At 35.3% G+C, this 24,764-nt stretch overlaps 1 protein-coding gene across 3 annotated transcripts in view; it reads right to left on the bottom strand.

The window, feature by feature from the left end:
• The window catches only part of TMEM245 (transmembrane protein 245), a 93,666-nt gene that overhangs the window by 56,961 nt on the left and 11,941 nt on the right, over positions 1–24,764 (bottom strand). For 2 of the 3 annotated variants that reach the window (XM_072604350.1, XM_072604342.1), the window contains exons 2-9: positions 22,065–22,182; positions 21,216–21,317; positions 16,747–16,866; positions 12,476–12,694; positions 10,933–11,102; positions 3,121–3,225; positions 2,096–2,178; positions 199–289 (exon numbers count right to left, since the gene is read on the bottom strand). In XM_072604350.1, the coding sequence (XP_072460451.1) occupies positions 199–289; positions 2,096–2,178; positions 3,121–3,225; positions 10,933–11,102; positions 12,476–12,694; positions 16,747–16,866; positions 21,216–21,317; positions 22,065–22,182 (1,008 nt within the window). Of the gene's footprint in view, positions 1–198; positions 290–2,095; positions 2,179–3,120; positions 3,226–8,961; positions 8,986–10,932; positions 11,103–12,475; positions 12,695–16,746; positions 16,867–21,215; positions 21,318–22,064; positions 22,183–24,764 lie in introns of all 3 variants that reach the window. The other variant, XM_072604332.1, reaches the window with a different exon arrangement.

The raw sequence follows: 24,764 nt of genomic DNA, 5'->3' as shown, positions 1-24,764 counted from the left end.
TCATGACTCTATGTTCATTAAATTAATGTTAAACTATGATCAATAATAACACTGAAACTTTAATTTCACAAGTTGTTCTCTATTGTCTCCAAGAAGTTAAACTGTAACCTCCATTATTTGATAATAAAACAAATAGTTGCCAAAAATATATAGCAAACAAAAAGAAAACAGAAAAAAATGTTATCTTTCCCACCTTACCTTATGCGTTATCCATTCTCGACCATATTGATAGACATTATTAGCTGCAGAATTGAGAGCTCTTTGAACTACCTGAGCTTCAGGAAGCCAACTGAGGTTTAAAAAAAAAGGAAAGATTAAAGGATATTTTCAGTAAAGAGCAGATAACAAACACAGAATCATGAATACACACACATAAGCTGCCTCAGTGGTGGAAATGAAGCTGTATCCATTCTAATCCTGTCTCCTGGATCTGGCCTAAGTTATCTACAGGGTCTTTCTTCTGGACTCTGGGTTTCACTTTTCTCTCTCCCCAAAACTTCTACCTTAGTTGTCTTGGATTTCTCTAGGGTCATCTAGACTTGTTTACTTTTATTTACTGAGATAGAACAAAGAGATATAAATTTTGCCAGAGGATTCATTTAGAATTAATAACCATATGAGGTGAAAGAATATAAAATATTGAATTTTTTATTTTTTTCATTTTTCTTAAGAGACAACAAGATGGCACAGGGGACGAAGTGCTGGACCTGGAATCAAGTAGCCTTGAGTTCAAATCTAGCCTCAGATACATACCAACCATGACATGTGACTCTGGTCAAGTCATTTAACCTGTTGGCCTCAGTTTCCTCAACTATAAGGGATAATAATAGTACCTACCTCGTGAAGTTGTTGTGAAGATCAAATGAGATAATATTTGTAAAGTACCTACTGGTATACGATAGGTGCTATATAAAGCTAGCTATTATTAAGAAAAATTGGAAATTTTAGATTACATAATTTTTAAGAATGAAGATAACTACTAAGCAAACTTTACTCTCCCAAATAATCTATAAAAGCAAAATATCTTGTATGTAACATTGACTGTGATATCCAAACAGTACAATTACCCTACATTAATTGACAAGTGCTACACACTCCAAAATGTGATAGAAAATGCCATTTCTATGTCTGGAGATTACTAACATTTGGATTCAATGCCTTTTTTTTTTTTAATCAGTGGTTCTTTCTGTTGATGCCTGAGGCCAATGTTGATAGATATGTTCTTATTCTTCTAAATAGACCTAAAAGAACTGGGAGTAGGGCAAACAAAGACAGGACCATCTAAGGAGATTTAATTTCAATGGTAAGTCACAGAAATCTTGCAACAAAATGACTGTGTTCACTGGGAGTTCATTGTTTTTATTTTGTGAGAGGCCCAGGGAGGGAGGAAGGACTGGCCCTGTGATCTCATTGGTATTAAGAAAATCCCCTCTACCAATACATACTGGTACAAGTTCTGCCACCTACAGTCTTAGTGGGGGGTAATTTGCCCAGGGTCACAAAGCCCACAAGTTGTGGAACTTAAACCCAGGTCTTGATAATGCTGAAGGTGCCCACCAGTCACAATGCCTCTCCTGTTCCAATATACAATCTGGTGAAATATTTATATTCAAGTTACCCTGTTGATAGCACACAGTGGACTGGAGGGCCAGCTTTGGAGAGAAGAAGATCAGTTCCACCTTTAACACATACTATCTCCAAGTGACCCAGGGCAAGTCATTTAACCTCAAAGTGCTCTATGCTCTAAGCATGAAGTTGCAAAGGTATCGACCTGCCTTAGTAGAAGGAGGTGAAATCTCAGGTCTAGGAATCGTCTCCATCTCTTCTGGACAAAACGAAAGCAAGGTGAGAGGTCATGAGCAACTATTAGTTTTAGAATAGGTCACTCTTTCCAAAGGAAGTGAAGATTTCCAAGGTTTCTGATACTTGGAGGAAGAGTATTTTTTGTCACTAAGTCAGCATTCCTATATGAAATGGAGCCTACTCTATTCAGTTTTTAAAAAATTATGGTCTCCAATCAAAGGAGGGATGTCAAGCCTCATTATCCATTCCTACTACTCTGGTCAAACCTCAGACTTCAGGAAGGTGGCCTTACTTTGCCCATTCCGGGTGGTTGGCTACAGTCTCGTTGATTAAGTTGCTTGTGACTTGAATCATGTGTACACTCTCTTGATGCACCTGAGTTAAAAAAGAAAGACTCTGAATGAAAAGCAAATAATACTTACACTTTTCTTTTTTAAATTAACAATTACTAGCAGAAAATACTTAAATTTAAAATTGAGTTTGTATCAGACATTCAACAAATAAAAGCAGTGTGACATATGAGACAGGGGGCTAGTCTTATGAGTCTGAAAGACTTCCTGCTTTTGACACATTTGAATATGACAGCCTAAAGGCATGCCATTTAATATCTCAGTGCCCTGGTGTCTCTCCAAGATTCAAAATTACAGAGAAGTCTTCTACCTGCATGGTGAAGGAAGCTTAGCTTTATCTTTAATATGTCACGTCTAGCCTTGTTGTTGACAGAGTTGAGGAGTATTTTGTTAATGCGTATAATCATTTAATAATATTTTCTAAATATGAGTTGCAACCTAGTAACTCCCTCCCTTTAGAAGACTGAGATAGGGATACATGTGCCAAATGCAACCCCCTGAGAGCAATGGAAAAGCTGGACCTAGTGGCACGACTATTCCAGTAGCCTTAGGGAAGACTGTGCCTCTTTTTAGCTCTGTCAATATGAAGGGAATGCCACAAGGGTCAGAAGCAGAGAAGATCAGTTTGTGGGAGCACTTTCTGCAGGGATTAGCATGGGAGAAAAGCTAGACCAAAGCCAAGTCTAACTGGACCATGAGCCTGATAGAAAGATACCTAACCAGCATAAGAAAAGTCAGAAAGCATTTAAAAGCTATTATCAATGTGATAGTAATAAAGATATTTAATGTATCAATACATAAATGCAACTCAAACATTTACTAAGTGTCTACTACTGTGCACTGATTACTTTTCAAACCAAAATAACATTCAGGAGTATATCGATAGCAGTATGGATGCTATCATAAATAGCAGAGCCAGCCATGTCTTCTGATGCTAACTCCAAATAAAATCTTAAGTACTATATACCTTTGCTGTAAGGAGTAGGGCCAGAAGAAGGGTTCCTATTACTAGCAAAAATATGATGAAAATGCTGATTATTTTATCTAGCATTTTCTCCAACCACACGATCATCTGTGGAAAAAAAGGGTAGAAAACAGGATTTACAAAATGATGTTCCATTAAATTTTGCTCATTTATTCAAATGCAAGATAGATTGTATTCTTAGCATTACAAAAGATGGCATTTGAAAAATGTTAAAATGGAATCAATTCTGCAAATTAAATTACATATATACACCACAGAATTTAGATTATAAGTCCCTCTGGAAATTTTCATATAAAAAATAGCATCCAATTTAAACATAATGTATATTTATTTGCCTTGAGTTCGTATTATGAAGAATTTGGGGAGTATTCACAAAAAATTTGGGAAGTAGTTTGGTACATTTAATTTTCACAATTTAGCTTTTTATTAATACCTATCAATACACACAGAGGTAATTTAAAAATAAACCTGAATCACTGTCAAGTTTCACTAAAGTTTCATTTAAAGAAATATTTACAGTACTAAAATCACACCTAACCACTGAAGAGTATGGAAGTATTATCTGCACCACCTATAATACAGGTGTCTTATATTAATACAAAGAAAATACAAAACAACAGGTTTGATATGAAAATAACTTGTTTTAGATCTCATAAAAAACAAGCAGGAAAATCTGATTTATTAAAACCTAAAGAATTAATACATTAAAATGACTGAAAAATGTTTACTAAAAAGGCATTCACAAACTAAGTGGTGCTTCTTTTGGGTTAATTATAACCAACTTCTCCCTAAATGCCACTTAATGCAGAAAGCAAAAAAATACTTTTATTTTCTAAAGTTTGCACAACAATACATATTATTGGTTAAATGGGTCTAAACAATATGGCAATGTCTTCTACGCTGCTATCTCACCTTTTTTTACACCCCCAGATCCTGGCACTCATCTTCACTACAAAGGCAATTTCAACACTACCATTTTACTAGCGGTCACTGCTCACAAGTAACACTGTACTCCCTTCAGGGACTAATTTGCTGAGTACTTTTGCAACTGAAATCTATATTTTCCTTCCTGAACAAAGATATTTAATATTTGAGAAAGAAGATAATTGTGCACAGAGAAAATGGAGTTATTCTTCCTTTATTACTAATCATTCTGAAGAGAAAGGTTGCATGCTTCAGAATTCTAAACTGCCTCACTGTTTACAAGGTGATTCCATTAGTAGTAACAGTAATGTCCTGCGTCTATAGACTTGCTGTATTAGTAATATTTTAAATTGGGTTTACTGACATGTATTTTACCAGAAGGGCCAATACACATACCAGCTGAACTATAAAAACAAAATAATGATGAAAAAGTATCGTGAAAAATTTTTCTAAAAATTGTTACCATAGAAAGCCAGTAAAAAACCAAAAACTTTAACTATTATTAGGTTATTGACTAACTGGTTTCTGAGCTATCTTCCCCCATTTCTTCCATGTAATTATATACATAATTGAAGCAACTGTCATTAGATCAAAACTAGATTTATCCTGGAGAATAAAACTTATCTTTAAATATATCTTATTGAAGTTAATGACATTAAATCAAAAGGATTAATTTTCAGTGCATGCTGTCAAAACATCCAAGACAAAAGCAACCGTAGGGTAATAAACAGACATTTAAGATATGGAAGGTCTTTTTAAGATACGTCAAAATTTGAAATTAATAAAAAAGAAAACTATACAAATTTATGTAAAATTAAGCATTCTAAAAATCAAAGATACTTAGGCTATATGTCTACTGAATAAAACAATTACATTTTCTATTTAAAATATGGTATTAAATATTCCTAGGCAGTATTTTAAAAAATAAATTCCTTGTGAATTATAAACACTTATCTATATATCTATAACAGAAAACAAATGAGCCATAAACAGTATATATCTTAATTACAGATATTTTAAAATGTACATATTTAGAATATTCATAAAAACTCAATTTTTTTAATATTCTCCACTCAAAGTCAACCTTAGCATTTAGACTGAGGAATGAGGAAATTTTTCTCTTAAGGGCCACAGCCGCCTAGAAAGAAATCAACCAAGAGTTCCAAAGTGAAAAAGTAATTTAACTTGAGTTACTATTGTTTTTAGTATTTAAAAAGCATTTTATTTGTATACTTCAAAACTTAAGAACATAAAACTCCACTCATTAAGCTTGTGATCGACAAGTTGTTCTTGGGCCACAGGATAGCTAGCTAAGGGCCAGAAATGGAAAACGAAAGGGGAGGGTCAGACAGACAAGCAAAGAGAATCCAAAAACAAAAATTACATTGGACAGATCAAATTATAGAAGGTGAGAAATGAAAAGAACCTTTAGAAAAGGACACAAAAAGATAGCTTCAGTAAAACCAGAGAAGACATATACAAATGTGGAGTGAACTGAGCAGAACCAAGAAAACAAATTATGCTATAATGATAACCCTGTAAAAATAAACAATTTTTAAAGACTTAAGGTCTCTGAATGCTGCCCATCTCCTAAGAAGGAGATTGCATTATCTCTAAGGTAGTCCTTCCAGTCCTAAATCCCACAATTTGATGAGAAGGTAATGATTTTGCAGGTGGTGAGCAAGGTGTGTATTTATTAGACAAGTGTCTGCTATGGGCCAGGATTATAAACCTTAGAAATGATCTCGTCCATTCCCTTCATTTTTACAGAGGAAGAAACTGAGGCTCAGAGAGGTTAAAACGACTTGGGTGCAAAAGTCAATCTGCTGAATTTGGAGCCAGGGACCTGGGTTCTGTGAGTTAGTATTTGTGACACACTGAGTTTTGGGAAAATCAAATTCACCTTTTGTCCATCTGGATCCTACTAAAAGTAACAAAATTATGGGAAAACAAAACAAAGCTGGGGGAAAGTGGAGAAGGGAAACTAACTAGGAAAAAATGGGTTGAATGTGAGTGAAAACTACAGATTATGTTGATACAATGGGAACATAAACTGAGCAGATTAGGTTTAGTTCTGCCTAGGTCCAATTAGACAAAAAAAAATATTTTTATCCTTAAATCCTAATACTGCTTTTGCTAAGAATAGCCCATTGAGCGATGATTTTGTCCTATAAATTTGCTTCCTGGTAAGACTTTTGAACCCTCACACTACAGGGGAGAGTGGTCATTTTGGACAGTTTTAAAAAATGATAACTTGGCAGCTACTCAAAAGGAACTATAAATAGTAGACCAGAATGCCACAACTAGTCAAAGTAACTTAACTTATTTGAACTGTGACCTTCCTTCAAGACCATAAAACTGTTAAACCAGTTAAAGGAAAGAGAAATCCTTTGCTTTACAATCCTAGAAACAACTTCTTTTCACCTAATATCATAAAGGCAACAGTCACTTTTTAAAAATACCACTTAGTTACATACAAATACGTAGAGGATTTCCTACAACTTTTAATAAAAATGTAACTTTAATGTTTACTTAAATTGGGAAAGACAAAGATTGCTGCTTTGGACAGAGGAGGAAAATACATCCCTACGGATTTCAGGCATGGGCAGAATTAATTGTAAATTAAATATTTTTACTGTCTATCTAAAGTTCTGAAGTTTAAGTGTTTGTGGTACCCTCACTTTTAAAACCAAGTTGTACTCTTATCTTACAGTGAAAGAAGTGCTTTCAGTGAGTAAGATGCCCATCTTGGAACCTGATAGAGTATTTATAAAAAGTGTGTTACAGTCAAGCTAGGTTTTCTAGAATGTTACCTCTCCAAATCTATTCAGGGCCTGAATAAAATTAAGTTCTGCATGAAAAACTGCCGGTTGGCCATTTCAAATGGTGTATCTCAACTTCAACACGTTCAACCCATCTCATTATTTCTCTCCAACCACAACCTCAGGGCATCTATCACTCTACTTCAATTGACTCTTCTTCTAAAATGCCCTATTTCTCTCAAAGGTATCACTCTTGAAGATACAATAGTACTTACCTTCCAGTGACCCAGGTTTGCAACCAGGTGTCATCTTTCAATCTTCATTCAATCAGCAAGCATTTATTAAATGCCCAAAAAGTACCCAGGGCTATGCTAAGCACTGGGGATATAAAGAAAGGTAAAAAGACAGTCCCTGTTCTTAAAGAGATTGCCTCTAATGGGGAAGACATGTAAACAACCAGGACCAAACACGATATATACAGGGTAAAAGATAGTAAGATTAAGGATGAGAAAAGGCTTCTTGCCCAATGTGGAGTTTTAGCTGAGAAGGTTGAACGAAGCCAGAAAAGCCAAGAGGCAGAAACAGGAGGGAGACAATTCCAGGCATCAAGAACAGCCAGAAAAAAATGTCTTGATTTGAGAGATGTCCAGTGTGAGGAGCAGAAAGCAGGCCAGGGTCACTGATCGCAGGGTATGTAGAGGGGAGTAAAGTATAAGAAGACTGGAAAGGTTGGTAACAGATCTAAAAAGGGCTTTTTAAGCTATAAAGGGCTTTATAAAAGCCAGAAAGAAAATTTTAGATTTGATCCTGGAAGTAATAGGGAGCTACACCTCAAGGGACTGGGGTGATGCATACAGAATAAACACAAGATAGTTGGGGGAGGTGGTTCTGGTAAACTGGAGGTGACAAGAAGAGTCTGTAGAAAGAAGAATATGAGCTTTGACTTGAAGGGAAAAGAGAGATTCTACGAGGTGAGAGTGAGACATTCCAGGCATAGTGGACTGGGAGTGAAGAGATACAGAGAGAGGAAGAGGGCAACTGTGGAGTGAAAATAGAAAATGCCCATCTGGCTGAACAGCAGATGACAGGAATGGAAACAGCAAATGAGAAGGCTGTAAAGGGAGGGTAGGAAGGTATTTAAAAACTAAATAATGAATTATGGTAAATGAACGTATGGGATACAAGAAGTGATAAAAGGAATGGTTTCAGAGAAAACTGGAGAGACTTCTATTAACTGAGACAGAGTGAAATAAACAGAACCAGGAGGTAAAGACACACAACTGTCCTGCCTTTGCACTGGCCTTTCCTCATGCCTGGAATGCACTCACCTCTTGATTCCTTAATTTCTTTCAAGATTCAGGTGAAACATCACCTTCTACATGATGCCTTTCCTGATGCCCTCCAGATATTAGTACCCTCTTCTTCACAACTTATATCTGCTTTATGTGGGGCAGAATTACTGACTCTGGAACTTGAGGACCTGGATTCAAATCCTGTCCCTGATGCTAATTACCTGTTTGACCTAGGGCAAATCATTTGACTTCCCTGGGCCTCAGTTTCCTTAACTGTGACAAGAGGAGATTGGACTAGATAGCCTCCAAGGAACTTTCTGAATCTAAATAGACGATCCTATGACATATATATAGCTTCTTGCTGCCTCCCCAATAGACTGTACACTCCTTGAGGCAGAACCTCTTAAATTTTTGTCTTTGTATATCCAGTGCTTGGCATAGTGCCTGGCACACAGCTGGCACTTAATAAAGCAACTGTTTTATTAAGAAAAGAAATTAACACCAACAGAAGGGCCTGTGTGGTTTGTTTCCTTTTCATTAAACATTTAATATTAATATTCCCATTTTGCTAACCATTATGCAGACATGGGCTTCTGGTTGGTCATGATGAACCAAGGAATTTTTAAGTTTTTTAGGAGTGGGGATTTCATTGCATCTGTAATTTTAAACAAGTTACCATGAACACTATGGCAAATTTGGTATTTTATGACCTTCCATAGCTTACACAAAAAACTATGATGACAGCTGGGAATTCTGAAGGAAACAGACTTGAAAAGCAAGGTTAGGAACCTCCCCTCCACCCCCCAATTCGTTATTAGTAGCAACCAATATGTTTGTTTATTTACCTTCTTATTAAGCCAATGCCAGAGCTTGGGAGGTTGGGGGGGAAATGAGAAGAGAAGAACAGTAGAAGATTATTAGAGAATGCGATGAAGGAAAAAGATAAAGAAATCTGTCTAAAACATGAGAATAAAACCATTTCTGAACAAAAAGAAACTAAGAAAGAATTTAAAAAAAAAAAGAGTAGAGAAATTCGTAATTCAGTGTCTTCATGTCCTAAAATCCATGACATTCTGCTAAGTGAATGTTGACGATAAAAATTTTGCTAGTACAATTAAATAAATATAAAGGCATAAATGACATGTTTGAGGAGTTTTCTTTTTATCAATTATATTAAAATCCCAAAGATTAGACTTACATTTGTGAAGGTCATTTTTCACAAGCAGTAGATCCAATTAATCTGAGAAATTTATGAACTGATGCTCACATGCTGTTTTAAAAACATTTTTCTACAAAGATAGATATGCTTTAACCTCTTATTCTATATCATGAATAACTTCATGCATTTAAAAAAACTTAAAGAGACAAATCTAGATAATGCTATTTTGGTTCCCATAGGGCTTAGGTGGTGGTGTGGGAAGGCATTTCAGGTATACTTTTATATAAAGTATGCAAATGAATATAACAAAACCTTAATTAATTTAAAATGTTATGATGCCTATAGTCTAAAACTTTTAAAAAACATCCTGAAGAGGTGAAAGAGGAAATCTGGACACTGCTCGATTAGCTTCATATATGGAGTTAGGGGTCCTGGGTTTGAATGTCAGCTCTTTAGGTGAAATCTACATGAATATTCATGAAAAGTAAAGTAAATAATGAATTGTGAGTAGTCTGATAATCAAATACGTTAAGGTTTTTAAGTGTTGACAGAACTGAAAGTCATTTTAGTTTTAAATGCATATATACACTTCACGTAACGAAAAGTTTACTTATGTGTTTGACACTGAAGAAAAATACTAAAACTAGGTAAATTTATTTTAAATAATTTATATTTCTATTGCATTTGGTGACACTTCCTCTTGATAAAGTAAAAATAACTCACAAATATCCATAATTAATTTATAGATGGTTTAATTCCCAATTTTCTGAATATCTGTTCTTATTTAAAGGATGATAATAAACTCCTTTAACTTTCGGCTGTGAGAATTAATGTAAAAAACAAAATCATCATAATAATAACATATAGTATTTTCTTTCCTTTTTACAAATGCTGGCCTTATAACAACTCTGTCAGGAAGGTGTTGTGGATATTATTATCTTCATTTTACAAATGCATAAAATAAGGTTCAAAAATATTAAGAGTCAGGAAACTTGGGTGTGGGTCTCAGCGATACCATGCCTGACCTGGGAAACAAAGTTCAGCACTCTCAGCCTGTTTCCTCTACTGTATTTCAAAGTGAAAATCAGGGAGTAGGATGAGATTATTTTTCACCTAGTGATACGAACCAACAACCTCACCAGTGTCACAGAGTAGATGGAGGAATCAGGACAAGTTATTTGTCCCAGTCCCATCCTCTCCCCACTACACTTGATATAAAATTAAATCTCCTTAAAATGTGCAATACGTAGCTTTGAAAAATGAATCCAATCTATTTCTGGGCTTCGAAGAATAGGTAATAGGATTCAATGACAGAAACAAGACTGAACTTTTGCAGAAAAGCAGATTAAGTTAGGCCTTTTCTGGTTTGTGACACATAAGATGCTTCTCACATCATCACGTTACAAATATTAAATATTCAGATCACAACTCCATCTTGGTTTTACTACTCCCTTATAAAGGAGAAGTCCCTCAACATATACCTGGAAGAAATTAAATGTGAAACCACTGACTACAAGAAGGAAAATATTCATTCAACACAGAACTCATTTATCAATACTTCTGAAGTCATCTTTCAAATAACAAAAAGTTTGTTATTTGAAATATCTTAAAAACAATACACTACAGCAGCCCTCCCCCCTCACTTGAAATACTGTACCTTGGTATCAACTTTTAACATGAATTTTCCAAGTCCTATAATGGGCCATGGTGCGAGAGCTTCTTGCCGTTCCTTCAAAAACTTTTCCAGAACTTGCCACCATCCATAGCAACGTTTCTTTAAGAAGTTCACAACTCCAAAGTGTATAATAAGTTTTTTGAGTACCCAAACTGCAATCAATTTTAAAAAATAAAAAGGGCAAAGATTAAAAAAAAAGCTATACTATTAACTTTTACCCTAGAGATTCATGGAAAAGGAAATAACTACATTTATGTACTTAACAGAATCCATTAAAATCATTTTATAGATTTCTAGAATGTTTTTAGAAGGAGAAAATATCTTCTAGAACTACCCCAGATAAAAGGTTCTAAAGCTGGGATCTGTGAGTTTTTTTTAAATTGTGATAACTATATGTAATTCTACAACAACTATGACAAGGGGTTTTCTGAGTTACAGTCAAAGATTTACAGTAATAGGGAAAGTCACTTTCTACCAAAGAACTCCATTTCACTTTTGAATATTGTAATCCAAATTGGATTACTTCATATCCTATTAGATATGAAGCTTTCCCTTTAATCAAACTATAAATCTATCTTTTTGCAACTTTTATTCATGGCTCCAACCTCTGGTCACAGGACCATGTAAAAGAAATCTAAGTCCTTTGCCACATGACAGTCCCTCAAATATAAGAAGATAGTCATGAGAAAGTGACAAGAAATAGATAAGAGTCAGAAAGATAATCCTCAAAATGCTAAGCTCAGAAATAATTAACTTGGTTTCTATTGTAATTAAGGTGTTTATGGAACAATACTAAAATCCATTAATTTATTGAAGTCTTCTAAAATATATTTATACTTTTTTCTTATATTTTATTCTTATATAAAGGACCTTAAACCAGCAACTGTATCTTTCATGTTTGTGCTATCACAAAGATGATTTAAACACCAAACCTTTGAAACGATATTCCAAGAAACCCCAAGTTCCAGATTCAACAAAGGGCTTTTGAGGGATTTCCTGAAATAACATATGGGCATGGTGTATGTTCAATACCTGCTATACCTTGTACCTTGTCCTTTAAAGGATCAAGGCATTAGATGATTAAAAGTCATTAAGCTACTAAGACAGAAGAGCCAATAACATTGGTATTTGTATTTAAGGATGTCTATGAAAAGAAATATAACTCGACGTATGTGTGTGGGAATACAGTTAATTCAACACATTTCTCATCTTTAAAAATTCAATAAGCATAATTCTTAAAACTGAAATTGCTATCTTATTCAAAGGAGAAATTGCTATCTTATTCAAAGGAAAAGGGTATAACTTTTAAAAGCGAATAAAGGTTACCTCTCATAGTATATTAAACTTGGTTATTTGTTCACTTTCCTTTTCCTTGTGCATGATATCACACTGCACATAAGCACAAATAATCAGGCTTCTCTATGATCCCTAACATCCTGCAAATTGATTTCACATTCAAATACTGCTTGGAAACTCACAAAAGTTCAACTGGAAATGGAAATAGAGCAATAAATTATGTAATGACCTGCAATAGGCACTGGAAGCAACTGGATAATCCACAAATTCAACCAGATCTGGACTATAATGATGGCCCATACAAGGGTGACAAAGTAGACATCACTAGTTTTCTTCTTTCTAAGAAATGCTCCAATCTCAGGCTTCTGTCTGCACGAAGTAGGAGATGGGGAGGAGGCAGTGGAAGAAGGAGGACGTGCACAAGTGGGTTCTCCATCATTTGCAGTTTCTGTAAGAAAAATAAAAAATCTTATACTCAATTAACTTCTACTAACCACCATTACTGGGCAGCTGATCAAACTATTTCATTTTAAGTTCTGAAAACACTCATTAATCAAATAGTAAAATACAAAGAATTCTGATATATGCTATATTAACCACAAAAAATAAATTTCTCCTAGGTGTAGTAGCCTGGTGTGGCATTATTAGCATTTCTAAAAACCAAGCTTTTACCATTTGGTCTCATCTTCACTTGGTGTGTTGTGTTTTGTCTTTTGTCTGACAGACCATCTGGCGTTTAGTTCTGCTCATGCCACTCACAAGGAAACTTCAAACAACTCACCGTTTTCCTGGGTTTTGGTCTCCTCATTAGTGAAATAAAAAGGGTGGACAAAATTATTTCTAAGATTCTATAATTCTGTGATTTTAGTAAACAATTTAAAGTGTACAAATTACTATACCTATAAAACATTTATTAATGGTTAAAAAGCCTGTCAATTTATCACATATAAATCTCAAGGTAGAAAAAGCTCTTCAGAGACACTTCTTTACAAACCAAACTTTCAGGAAGCTTATTCATTTCTTTAGAATATATGACTTTCTAAGGAGGGTACAACTGCCTTGTTTTAGTCTAGCCTTCCAAACATTAGTGATAGGGATGTTTAGCTGAAATAGCAATTAGGAGTATGAACTATTACAAATCTACCTCTGATACAAATGGCATCCCAAAATATCTCATAGTTTACCATATAACATTATCTTGGTTTTCTTGCTTTAAACAGAAAAAGTTTATTTTAATTGTACCCAATTTTTAAGAGATAGGGACAATAAAAATTTAATATAAAATCATTAAATTTAGTACTTGTCCCTTAGGACACAGAGTGAGATATAATTTAAAATTTTTAAAAGTTAGCATTAAATTATTAAAAAGTTTAATTAATTGTTTCTGAAGAACACTGAATCCCATAGGAATTATTAAATCCTTCCATGCCTTTGCACATGGGGTCTCCAATATCTGGAAATAGCTGATTCCTCCATTTGTTATTACATTCTCCCTTTTATAATGTCTTTATGTCTGCTTATGTGTATACACATTATATGTCCCTCTACTCTCAAGTAAAGTTGAAGCTCCATGAGGGTAGGGATTATTTTCATTTTATTTTTTCCCCAGTAACATAATACCTTATGTAAATAAAGTAGGGTTGAATTAAAAGAAAAAAAATCTTAATTTTAAGTAAAAAAAATCCAAATTTCTAAGTAGTTTATGTGTAAAGATAGGAAAAACACTGTTACAAGTGAAAGTGTCACAAGGGTCATCAGTCCAAATATTCTCTCTGGACATTCAAATAAAGCATACAAACTAAAGTGTAATTTTAGTGTATGATCTATAAAAGGAAATGTTTTTCAAACTATGCCCTTTCCCTGAGAGAAAAAATGACTAGTTCAAGTACCTATCTACTTAGTTCATACACAAATCATTTGCGCTGACTATGCCCACTCCTCTGACCCACACAACTCCTAATGAAACCATTGTTATCACTCTTGCTGTCCCCAAGCAGTTTTCTGCCAGCCCAGCTATGTCCACCAAAACTTCTTAGAATTTTAAAGAGTGTGTTTTAGGGATAAGTAAAGAGAATGGATTTCCACCCAGACAAAAGAGTAGGTTGATTATTGGTCTATTGAAGGTACCCAGAAGGTCCCTGATTCCTCTGCTCCTTGAAGGGCTGTCTTCACAAGAAGGAAGGCAAACAGCTGATAATGAAATAGACACAGCCAACACTGAAAACTTCAGGATGAAGTACAATGGCACCTTTGCCCTAATGAATCAACAATGAGATAATGCTGTTATTGTCTTTAAAGAAACCTATATCCTGTGGGTATGTATGAGGAAAGAGAGAGAAGAAGCAATGGAGGACTCTGTGTTGATCCCTCATCTTTTCCTTTCTGTCTGTGTTAATGTCATTGACCTCAAGAAAGTGACTAGGAAGACATATCTTGTGTGTTTCTTGAGGGACATCTATGTCTATGACCATGATGAAATGGGACTCTGATGTCCAATCATCTATGCCACCATTAACAAGTCAGTCTGTGAAGATTTTGTGTCTCACATTTACCAAAAGTAACTTCTATGGCATAGGTTCCCAAACCTATGGGAGGAGGTAGTAGCCTTGGGTGCAACTGGGGGGCATTGAATAAAAATAAGTGGGTGGCAGAAGCTTATAAGGAAAGAAGAGAAGAAAATTTTGAAAAACCATTTGTATATATTTCATCTCTTGTGCAACAGAGTTAAAATCATAGTGATTACATTATTTTCCATATAAATACACAAAAGTCAATTTTGACCCATCAGTGGTCAAGTCTGCCCACAGGTCTTAACAAGCAAGTGTTGGTAGGGCAGTGTATTGTGCATTGCTGGGAAGTCCAGCATGCATCAGCAGGAATAGGTGCCTATAATGACATGTTTACAATTCGATACTATACAATTACATGATGCAATAATGCATCATCAAAATTTCAATGCAGGAAAAACCCCACAAATTTATAATAAATTATTAAGCTGAAGATGTGTCATTAAAAAAAAAACTATCTTTTTTTTAAACGATAGAAATTTTAAAAAAAACTATTAAAGGTATAGAAAGTAATTTTCCAGGGGGGCAATGAGTAATTTCTTTTTAAAAGGGGCAGTAGGCCAAGTAAGTTTGGGAACCTCTGCGCTATGGCACTTCTTCTGAGGCCACTCCTTTTCTCTCAGAGCAAATTCATGCTCAGCAGAAGTTTGGAACTTGTCAAAGCTCCCTCATATCATATTTCACCACATAATCATCACCACTGCATAATCATCGAATCCTGTTTTTTGCAGTCCAAAACTGATTTATAATCTTTCATCATGTAATCATGCTGCATTCTCTTTGTCACACTGCTTAAAAGGTAAACAGTAGCAATGTATTTGCCAGTAGCATGTAGATATGAATTTATCTCTTGTACACTGAGAGCTATGAGCCTAGAATTCTCAGTGCTTGCACATTGTCAGTATTCAATTTTAACATATGTTCTGGAGTATTCTCCTTTTACTCTATGTCTTACGATAATGAACCTTGCCTTCTATAAGCAGGAAGGCAGCTGTGCACATTTTGGGGGCAGAGTTGTCCTGGTCCTATACAGCATCAGGCAAGCATTTCCTGCTGGTGCTATAAGGACCATAATCAGCTCCCTGACTGTCACCAAATTCTAATCCCCATCATAAGTAGTTAGGCCTAGACTACAGAGAAAAACACAACAAGAAGGATAAGGAGGGTTTTGGATGGAAGAACCAGGATATGCCTGTCTAAGCCCAGGGAATAAAGCCAGGTATTGGCAAATCTCCTACTGAACCACTGGGGAGACTCAATGGAGTTAAGTATCAACCAAATTACTTGCCACACAGAAGTTTCAACAGCAAGATCCCCTTCTGCATTCTAAAAGAAAAACAGAGAAAGGGAAGATATCCACAACAGATGATTAGAGGTGGATAGAGATGGAAGGAAAGATGAGGCAAAAAAAAAAATCAAGAATAGACAGATCAACAGGAGTAAAGAAAAAAAAGAAATGGGCTAAGGAAGGGAAAAAAGAGTAGAGGTACAGGGAATCCAAAGGAGATAAGGAATAACAGAACAGACTAGGGAAAAAATTACAAGTAAGAGGAAAAAACCCTTGAGACATAAAGAAAAGAAGAAATCAAAGAAAACCAGAAATAATTTATTTATTAAGCATCCTTTTAACCAGGCAAAATAAAAAGGAAAAAGAGCAAAGATGAAGAAAAGGAGAAAAAAAGGAAAAGAAGCAAAAAAGGGGGAAAGTGATCAGATAAAAAATGTAAACATGGAACAAAAGAAAATGTATATAAAGTAAAAAAAATTAAAAATTAAAAAAATATATATTCACACATATAAGTTCAAGACTAAGAAGAGAAGAAAGATTCTAAAACGGAGTAGTAACAAGAAAAGTCAAGAAGTTTTATAAACCCTACATACATGATCATAAGATGTTATAATTTTATGTCATATTCTTACACAGTTCAGTCACCTTTGGGTTGTTGTGCTGAATTATGTTCTTCCTGTCCTGGCTCATACCCTGTTATGGATATGGCAAATGTGGCCAGTGTGGAAGCAGCAATAGAAATCACTTGACCAGGTAATTCTACCCCTGTAAAATAAACACATGTCTTTTAAAAAAGGAAGGTTGTTTCAAATTAGAAATACTTTAAATTTGTTCCTACCTTTTAAAATTAAACTTTACAATAAAACAATGGATATTATTAATATGTAAATTCTAATAGAGGGGGCTTAAGATTTTATACATCTACAAAGTATTTATAAAGAAGCAAAAAAAAAATTCAACTGAAAATATAATAAAATATGTTTTACTTTATATGGATTTCACACTAAGATATATCCAACAAATAGCATCCAGTCTTAATGACATGCTGTTCTATTTAGGTGTTTAAGCAGCATTACTTCAACCCAGATTCCTCGCAGCTAAAATTCCAGCATGACTTTGACCATAAGGCCAGAAACCAAGATATGATCATCAAAATATAGAGTCAATCTCACAGAAACTTTTGCACTCAACTGATGGTGAAGCCATAAAGAAAACCAGTACATCAGAAATGGAAAAAAAGCCTTTTCCCTGCTCCAGGCCTCATTTTGCCAAAGCGTTACATAATTTGCGCCAATGTCATAAAATTTTTTCTATGCTTTCTTTCTTAGCAATCAATTCCATTCCTGGTCCCTTTGCTTCATTCATTCATTCACTTGATTTATTAGTTGTATTCCACATTGCTGTTAGTACCACCACAGAGTTGTGAAATCTCACCACAACCAAACCTGATCATAATAACAAAAAAACTTTGCTAAATTTCTTTTAGTCAATCACATTCCTGTCTAAAGTAAAGTTGTAAACAATCTTGCTTCACAACTGACTGAAAACAACAGATCTCTTGGTTGAAAGTTTTCTTTCTCTAAGACTATAATTTTAGAAGCACACCATAACAGTGTCAGATGCCTAACCAGCAGAATAGCATTCTTGGGACATTCTAATCTAATTCATTCAATCAACAAACATTGCTTAAGGTCTTACTGTGTACCAGATATTCTCTCCTTCAAGGAACTTACTTTCTAATAGAGAAGCAATAAATAAAGAGATACATACAACATATATAAAGAGGAATTGAGGAATAAAGCATAATTAGATTAGAGAGTACAAATAAACTACGTATAAGATATCATAAAGTATCAATAGAGGAAACTATCAATAGAGATAAGGCACTATAATTAAGGATGATCAGGAAAGACTTCTTTTAGAAGATGAGATTTTAGTTTCTAAAGCCTCTTTTTCTTTTGTCAGAAAACTTAATACATATAGTTTTTAACTGAAGTTCAAAGAGCTTACATTGTCTCAGACTTGCATCTGGATTTAAATTGAGGATACCTATTGTCTAGTTAACTTGGCATTACTGATACATTAATGTTTGGCTATTTATTTGTGAACATGTTAATGAATGCAGGCATATAAATAAATGGCTAAATGGGAGCATATTCCAACAGAGAGTAAATGACTTGGGGTCTTAAAAAGAACAAAAATCATAATGAGGAATAATGTTCAAGAGATGGGATCTGGGCAAAAACATTCTGCTCAAAGAATAACCTAGACTTAAGAGGACTTGAAAAGTGCTGTCTAGAGTTGTCCTGGAGGCAGCATACTGTGTTAGAAAAAGAATTATTAGACCTAGGATCAGGAAGCCCTAGGTTCAAATCCTCCCTGACACCTACTACTTGTGTTACCACAAACAAGACTAGGGATGGGGCACTTGTGGCCTAAGTCCGTGAGTGCCCTTTGGACTGAGTCCAAGTTTTATAGAATCCCTTTTATTAAAGGGATTTAATTCCATGAAGTTTGGATTCAATCAAAGGGCAGCACTTGAGGACCTAGAGGGCCATATGTCTGTGGGACATGCTTTCTGTGAGCTTCCATTTCCTCATCTCTAAGATAAAGTTGATGCTTATTATGCCCATCCCACAGGGTGGCTGTGAACTTAAATGGGAATGTATTTAAAGCACATGGCAAACCTTAAAGTGATAAACGTCTGTTATTAATAACATCATTGTTATAAAGCAGGGAATCAATAAACACCAAAAAGCTCAAGTCTGCATTTGCTTCATGAAAGTATAATTTACTTCAAAAAAAAAACCTGTGCTTATTTATTACTACTCAGAATAAAGTAATTACTATGACGATCAGGAGAATTGATTACTGATGATGTATCATGGTGGGAGGGTAATGGGAAATGAAGAAGCACACATTCCTACACCTGTAACAAGCTCCTAAGCTTTTTTTGTGATAGCCACAAAGGGATGTCACTAATACTCATGGGATTGTGGTATTATCTAGTTTAAGACTAGGAAATTATGGGTTAAGGAGAGAAAATTCAGGCAGAGTATCAGAAAATCATTCCTTAATTTTCTGATGCCAAAATGAACTGTGTGCATTTTGTGTTAATAGACTTTTCCTGTTATCACTGTTTTCCTAATGACAAGAAATTCCAAACTTTAAAAATAGCTTGCTAGGATTCTGGGAAGATGGTAGAAGAAGTCAGAAAATTTGGGGGCTCTCCAAATTTCTCCACAAAAAACGACAGAACCTCACGGGGATCGTAGAGCAGCAGAAATAAACAAGAGTTGGGGTAAAGCAATTGTCCTAAGACAATTTGAGAAGTCCCTGGGAAAGACCAGACTTCCGGGGAGGAGGTTTGGCCAGAGTGAAATGCAAACACCTCCAGGCCTACTCTGCAGAATTAACAAATAAGCCCTGGGGGCATCTGGGGTTGGGAGGCAGCTTTGGCCTTAGAAACATTCATCTCATAGACAGTGGCGGGGGGACTGAAGGACCTTCCACTAAGGAACGACCTGAGCACATCTGTGTTGACCAAATTTGACCTGGGTTGTGGCTGCAGGGAGAAGTAGCTCATACCTGGTGAGTGTAGTAACAGAGTAGTTGGCTGTAGGCACTTGCAGGAGAGCAGAGTTTCAGTTCCAGGGCAGAGAGGGCAGCTGTAATTTGGAGCCAAGAGAGGGACCGAAGGGAGCAAGATTATTTGCTAGGCAATGTGACTGAGGGCCCTAGCCATGGCTTAGCAGTAGAGAGGAAAGCCCAAGGTTGGGCCTCAGGACAGACATCAGAAAATAATAAGAAGGACCTAAGGCTTGGCCATGATTCCCCATACCTCAGGACTAGAACTTGATTACACTAACAGCTACTAAAAACAAAATTTAAAAAAATGAGTAAACAAAGGAGAAAGAACTCAACTATAGATAGCTTCTATGGGGATAGAGAAGATCTGGATTCATATTCAGAAGAAGATAATGGAGCTAGAAAAGCCACTCCTTTTGTCAATGAGAAATGCCAAATGATTCCAAGCACAAAAAGAGTTCTTGGAAGAACTTAAAAAGGGCTTTAAAAATCAAATAAGAAAGACTGAGGAAAAATTAGGACAAAAATAAGAGCAATCCAAGAAAATCAAGAAAATTATGAAAAGAAAACCAACAACTTGAAACAGACAATCAAAGACTTAAGGGGCAGCAGCAGTGGCTGCTTCTGGAGCTCTCAGTCCACAGATGGTAAGGGGATGGAAAAACTGGTCAGGAGATTACAGGGATCTCTTTGCTAGCACTGAGGCAGGAGTCTGCTCCTTTGCCCACAACTAGATCTGAGTCACAGCCCTGCGAACATGAATGTAATGGAATAAGGCTACTCCATAAAAAACAATAAATATAAAGACTACAGAGAAGCAGAGAAAGACAACTTACTTGATGCAAAGTGAAGTAAGGAGAACCAGGAAAACAATATACACAATGACAAGACCAAAAATGCCCTTGAAATTGAATAATGTGTAATTATAATGAACAAGGTTAGCTCCAAAGAAACAATGAGAAAATGATGTCTTCTGAGGTCTGTTCTCATTCTGGTTGTATGATTCTATGACCTCTCTCTTTCCCTTCCTTGCTGAACTGGGAGATGGCCAGTGTGGAGCACTGCACACATATTGTCAGACTTAGTTTGACAAGTTTTGGTTTTGATGAATGGCTTTTCCCCCTTTTTTCATGTGTTACATGGGATGGTTGTTCTTGGGGGAAGGGATACATCCCAAATAAAAGTGATGTAACCATCAAAGATGGCAATAAATTTTAAAAATTAAACTAAATTAAAACTTGTTTCAGAAATCATAATTAGCTGCATTCCCAATGGCTGTTTATGTAAGTCTAAGCTCCATGACTGCCCTCCCCAGCAAGCACAACTTATATGAACAAAGACAGAATGATAATTCTTTAAACCTAATTTCTTAAAGAACTTGTATCATTACAACTATGCAACCTTTAAAAATTGTATTATTGAACAGAAAATGTGGCAAGTTTTTTTTATTTTTCTATAATTTATTTGGCATTTAATCTCTAGGATACTTCTTGGAACACTACCATTAATAAAATAAAAGTTCTCACCTGAGGAGACTTCTTCATTCTGCTTTTCATAAAGAGTGCCCACAGACATCAGAAAAACGATGACCAGGAACACTGGAATCCTCCAGGAGCCAGCCAGAGATGCTGAAAAGAAATGGTAAGCAAGTCCAAGCCCTCTGAAACATCAGTGCAGTGACTTGAATGGACAGTTACTATATATGTGCATATATAATTAAAACATTTAAAGCTCTACACTGCAGACTAGGTTTTGGAGGGGAAAAAGGTAAAGAGTTCGTCTATGTGAAATACTCTGATCCAGCTCTGAAAATGCAGATCCAATCCAAAGCTTTCCCAAGGAACTGATCCAGACTCTTTTCTTTAATGTATAAGATTTAGATACTAACGGGTTGCCAGGGCAGAAATCTGTTTCTCTTCCTCAAACTCCCAAATTCAACATGACTAAATAAAAAAAGTCAAAGGGCTACTGGAATACATTCTCACATTCTCCAAGAAACAAGCAAGAACATGAAGTCATATTTTGAGGATCATGAGTTAAGAGCAGGAAAGGACCTTACAGGTAATCTTGACCACTATTAAAAACACTGACCAAAGGTGTCTTACAGAAAAACAGAGAAATAAAACGGTAAAGCAATATATTTTTCTAAAAAATATTTTAAATATTGTGACTGCTTTTCAGTTGTAAAAAACAAAATTCTAAAAACAAACATCTAACAAAATTAAAAGATGAAAAACCAAAAATGTTGCATTTAGAAGTTAAGGTTTCTAAAAACCTAATAGGATTTTTAATAAATCTAAATTTTAAAATAAATCTAGAAATATTTACTTTAATTAACATGGCACACCTCTTGGTATCAAAAACAAGTGACCCACCTAAATGGAAAAGTAATATAATCCAGACAGGAATTGAAACTGCTCTCAAGTAGCGTTCAGTACTTGGATTCCACTTGAATAAAACAGCCAACACATAGCCAACTACCAACGTCCAGATCTTTAGGAATAAATGAACAGAAAATATAAAGTTGAAAACACATGGATATGTAAATAAACACAAATATACCTACATTATACACAACTTTCAAGTATTTGTGTTTTAAAACTGCTACCACAGTAATTTTCTATTATACATATTAAGTTGTTAAGATGAAGAAAGCAGTTTTAGGAAAGTTCTTACATGTTCTCTTATTTAAAAAAAAATCATCCTTTTGGTTAAAAATTGTCAGATATTTAAAAATGTAAATTTTTAGGTGTTCGGGTTTTTTTAACCTTAGTTTTAATTTAAAATCTAGTAATATTAGAAGATAATTCATGAGTAGCAATACTAAGTTCTAATTAGGTAGTATTTGTATCTTTCACAGGACATGTTCTACATAAGAAACCTAATATATAGGCTTCGAAGGTTTCTCTACAGATTTGTCCATCTAGAAAACCATTCTATCCTGTGAAAGTATTCATGAAATCTAGAAGATCTCATTAAAACATAAAATGAGAATGTATGTAAAGTGTAGACACAGATTTCTCAACACACAAACACCAAAGATAGCTTCAAAGGTCAATAAGAAAGCTCTTTTACCTAGGTGAGAGAGGAGCGAGGTCTGGCCCCAGCCCTGGTCCCAGGGTGGTGGCAGCCACTACAGCAGTGTTCACTTTTGAAGCCCTTGGCCTAAAGACCCTGAGGGAATCAAGCAGCTGATCTGGGTCTCAGTCCTAAGTGGCAGTCCTTAGGTGAGGAGGAGCATTGACATGGTAGAGCTGGTGTTGGCTGTGGAGAGGGAACCCTACTTGCAGTTCCAAGGCAAAAAAGAGTGATAGTGGTTGCTCACAGACTAGAGTACAGGCCTGGAGAGGAGTAAAATCCTCTCCCTTGATTGTGCTACCTTGAAGAAGCTGAGAACTTATAGGTCCCTAGAGATATCACAGAGAATAGTGACACAAAACCTCTGAAGCCTAGAGTAGTATACCCTCCCTATGTGGGGAGAGCTAGAGCAGGTAAAGTAATAGACTGGGAAAATGCTCAAAAAAAGGAAAAAAAATAAATCTATAGAAGATTACTTTCTTGGTGAAAAGGTACTTTCTTCCATCCTTTCAGATGAGGAACAATAAAGCATATCATTAGAGGAAGACATAAAAGTCAAGGCTTCTATATCCAAAACATCCAAATAAATATGCAATGGTCTCAGGTCATAGAAGAGTTCAAAAAGGATTTTGAAAATGCAGTAAGAGAGGTGGAGGAAAAATTGAGAAGAGAAATGAGAGTGATGGAAGAAAATCATGAAAAGCAAGTCAACAGCTTGCTAAAGGAGATCCTAAAAAATGCTGAAGAAAATAACACCTTCAAAAATAGACTAACACAAATGGCAAAAGAGGTCCAAAAAGCCAATGGGGAGAAGAATGCTTTAAAAAGCAGAATGGGTCAAATGGAAAAAGAGGTTCAAAAGCTCACTGAAGAAAATAGTTCTTTAACAATTAGAATGGAGCAAATGGAAGCTAATAAGAAACCAAGAAATTTATAAAACAAAACCAAAAGAATGAAAAAATAGAAGACAACATGAAAAATCTCATTGGAAAATAGATCCAGGGGAGATAATTTAAAATTTATTAGTCTACCTGAAAACCATGACCAAAAAAAGAGCCTACACATCATCTTCCAAGAAATTATCAAGGAAAACTGCCCTGATATTTTAGAACCAGAGGGCAAAACAGAAATGGAAAGAATTCACTGATCACCTCCTGAAAGAGATCCCCAAAGGAAAACTCCTAGGAATAGTATAGATTTCAGAGTTCCCAGGTCAAGGAGAAAATATTACAAGCAGCCAGAAAGAAACAACTCAAATATTGTGGAAATACAACCAGGATAACACAGGGTTTATCAGCTTCTACACTAAGGGACTGAAGGGCCTGGAATATGATAATCCAGAGGTCAAAGGACAGACTGGAAGTGAATGTTGAGAACTGAAAAATAAATAAATTACATGTCAAATAAAAAAAGTGACAGATTTATATTAATCTTTCAAGATACCTTGGAGAAAGTTGGACCCAGTGAAAAGTCCCACTATAACTTTCAGCTATCATTTGGTATGGCATTTAATAGAGTAAAGATTTGTATAAAAGGTCTCTTTCCTACATCACTCAAGAAGACACCCATACGGTACCCTCTGTCGGTAGCATACCAATAGAGGCTTTATTTTTCATACAATAATTCTAGCAGATATTAAAAGACAAAAGCATACACCTCATTTCAGAAGTGATATATTGTTTATGGAAATTCTGCATGGCTAAATGCATTAATCAACATCTACTGCACATAATGCAATGTGTTAAAGTGAAAGTTACACATAGGAATAAAGGGTACATGATAGCAGTAACAATCGATTTAACAATGCTTTAAGGATTACAAGGAACTTTCAATAATTACTAATCACATTTGCTATCTGTCTATCTAGAAGTTGCCCAGGAATCCACTGCATCATTAAGACTAACATTTGTAAGAAAAGCAAGAGGTCTGAGGGGTGCCAAGATAACAGATTAGGGGCAACCACACAACTCAAGTCTCCCAACACTGCCCTCCAAACA

This window comes from Notamacropus eugenii, chromosome 1 (assembly GCF_028372415.1).
Source record: "Notamacropus eugenii isolate mMacEug1 chromosome 1, mMacEug1.pri_v2, whole genome shotgun sequence".
NCBI classification, from domain to species: Eukaryota; Metazoa; Chordata; class Mammalia; order Diprotodontia; family Macropodidae; genus Notamacropus; species Notamacropus eugenii.
The sequence above is the reverse complement of the archived record's forward strand: the minus strand, read 5'-3'. Positions and strand labels throughout refer to the sequence as shown.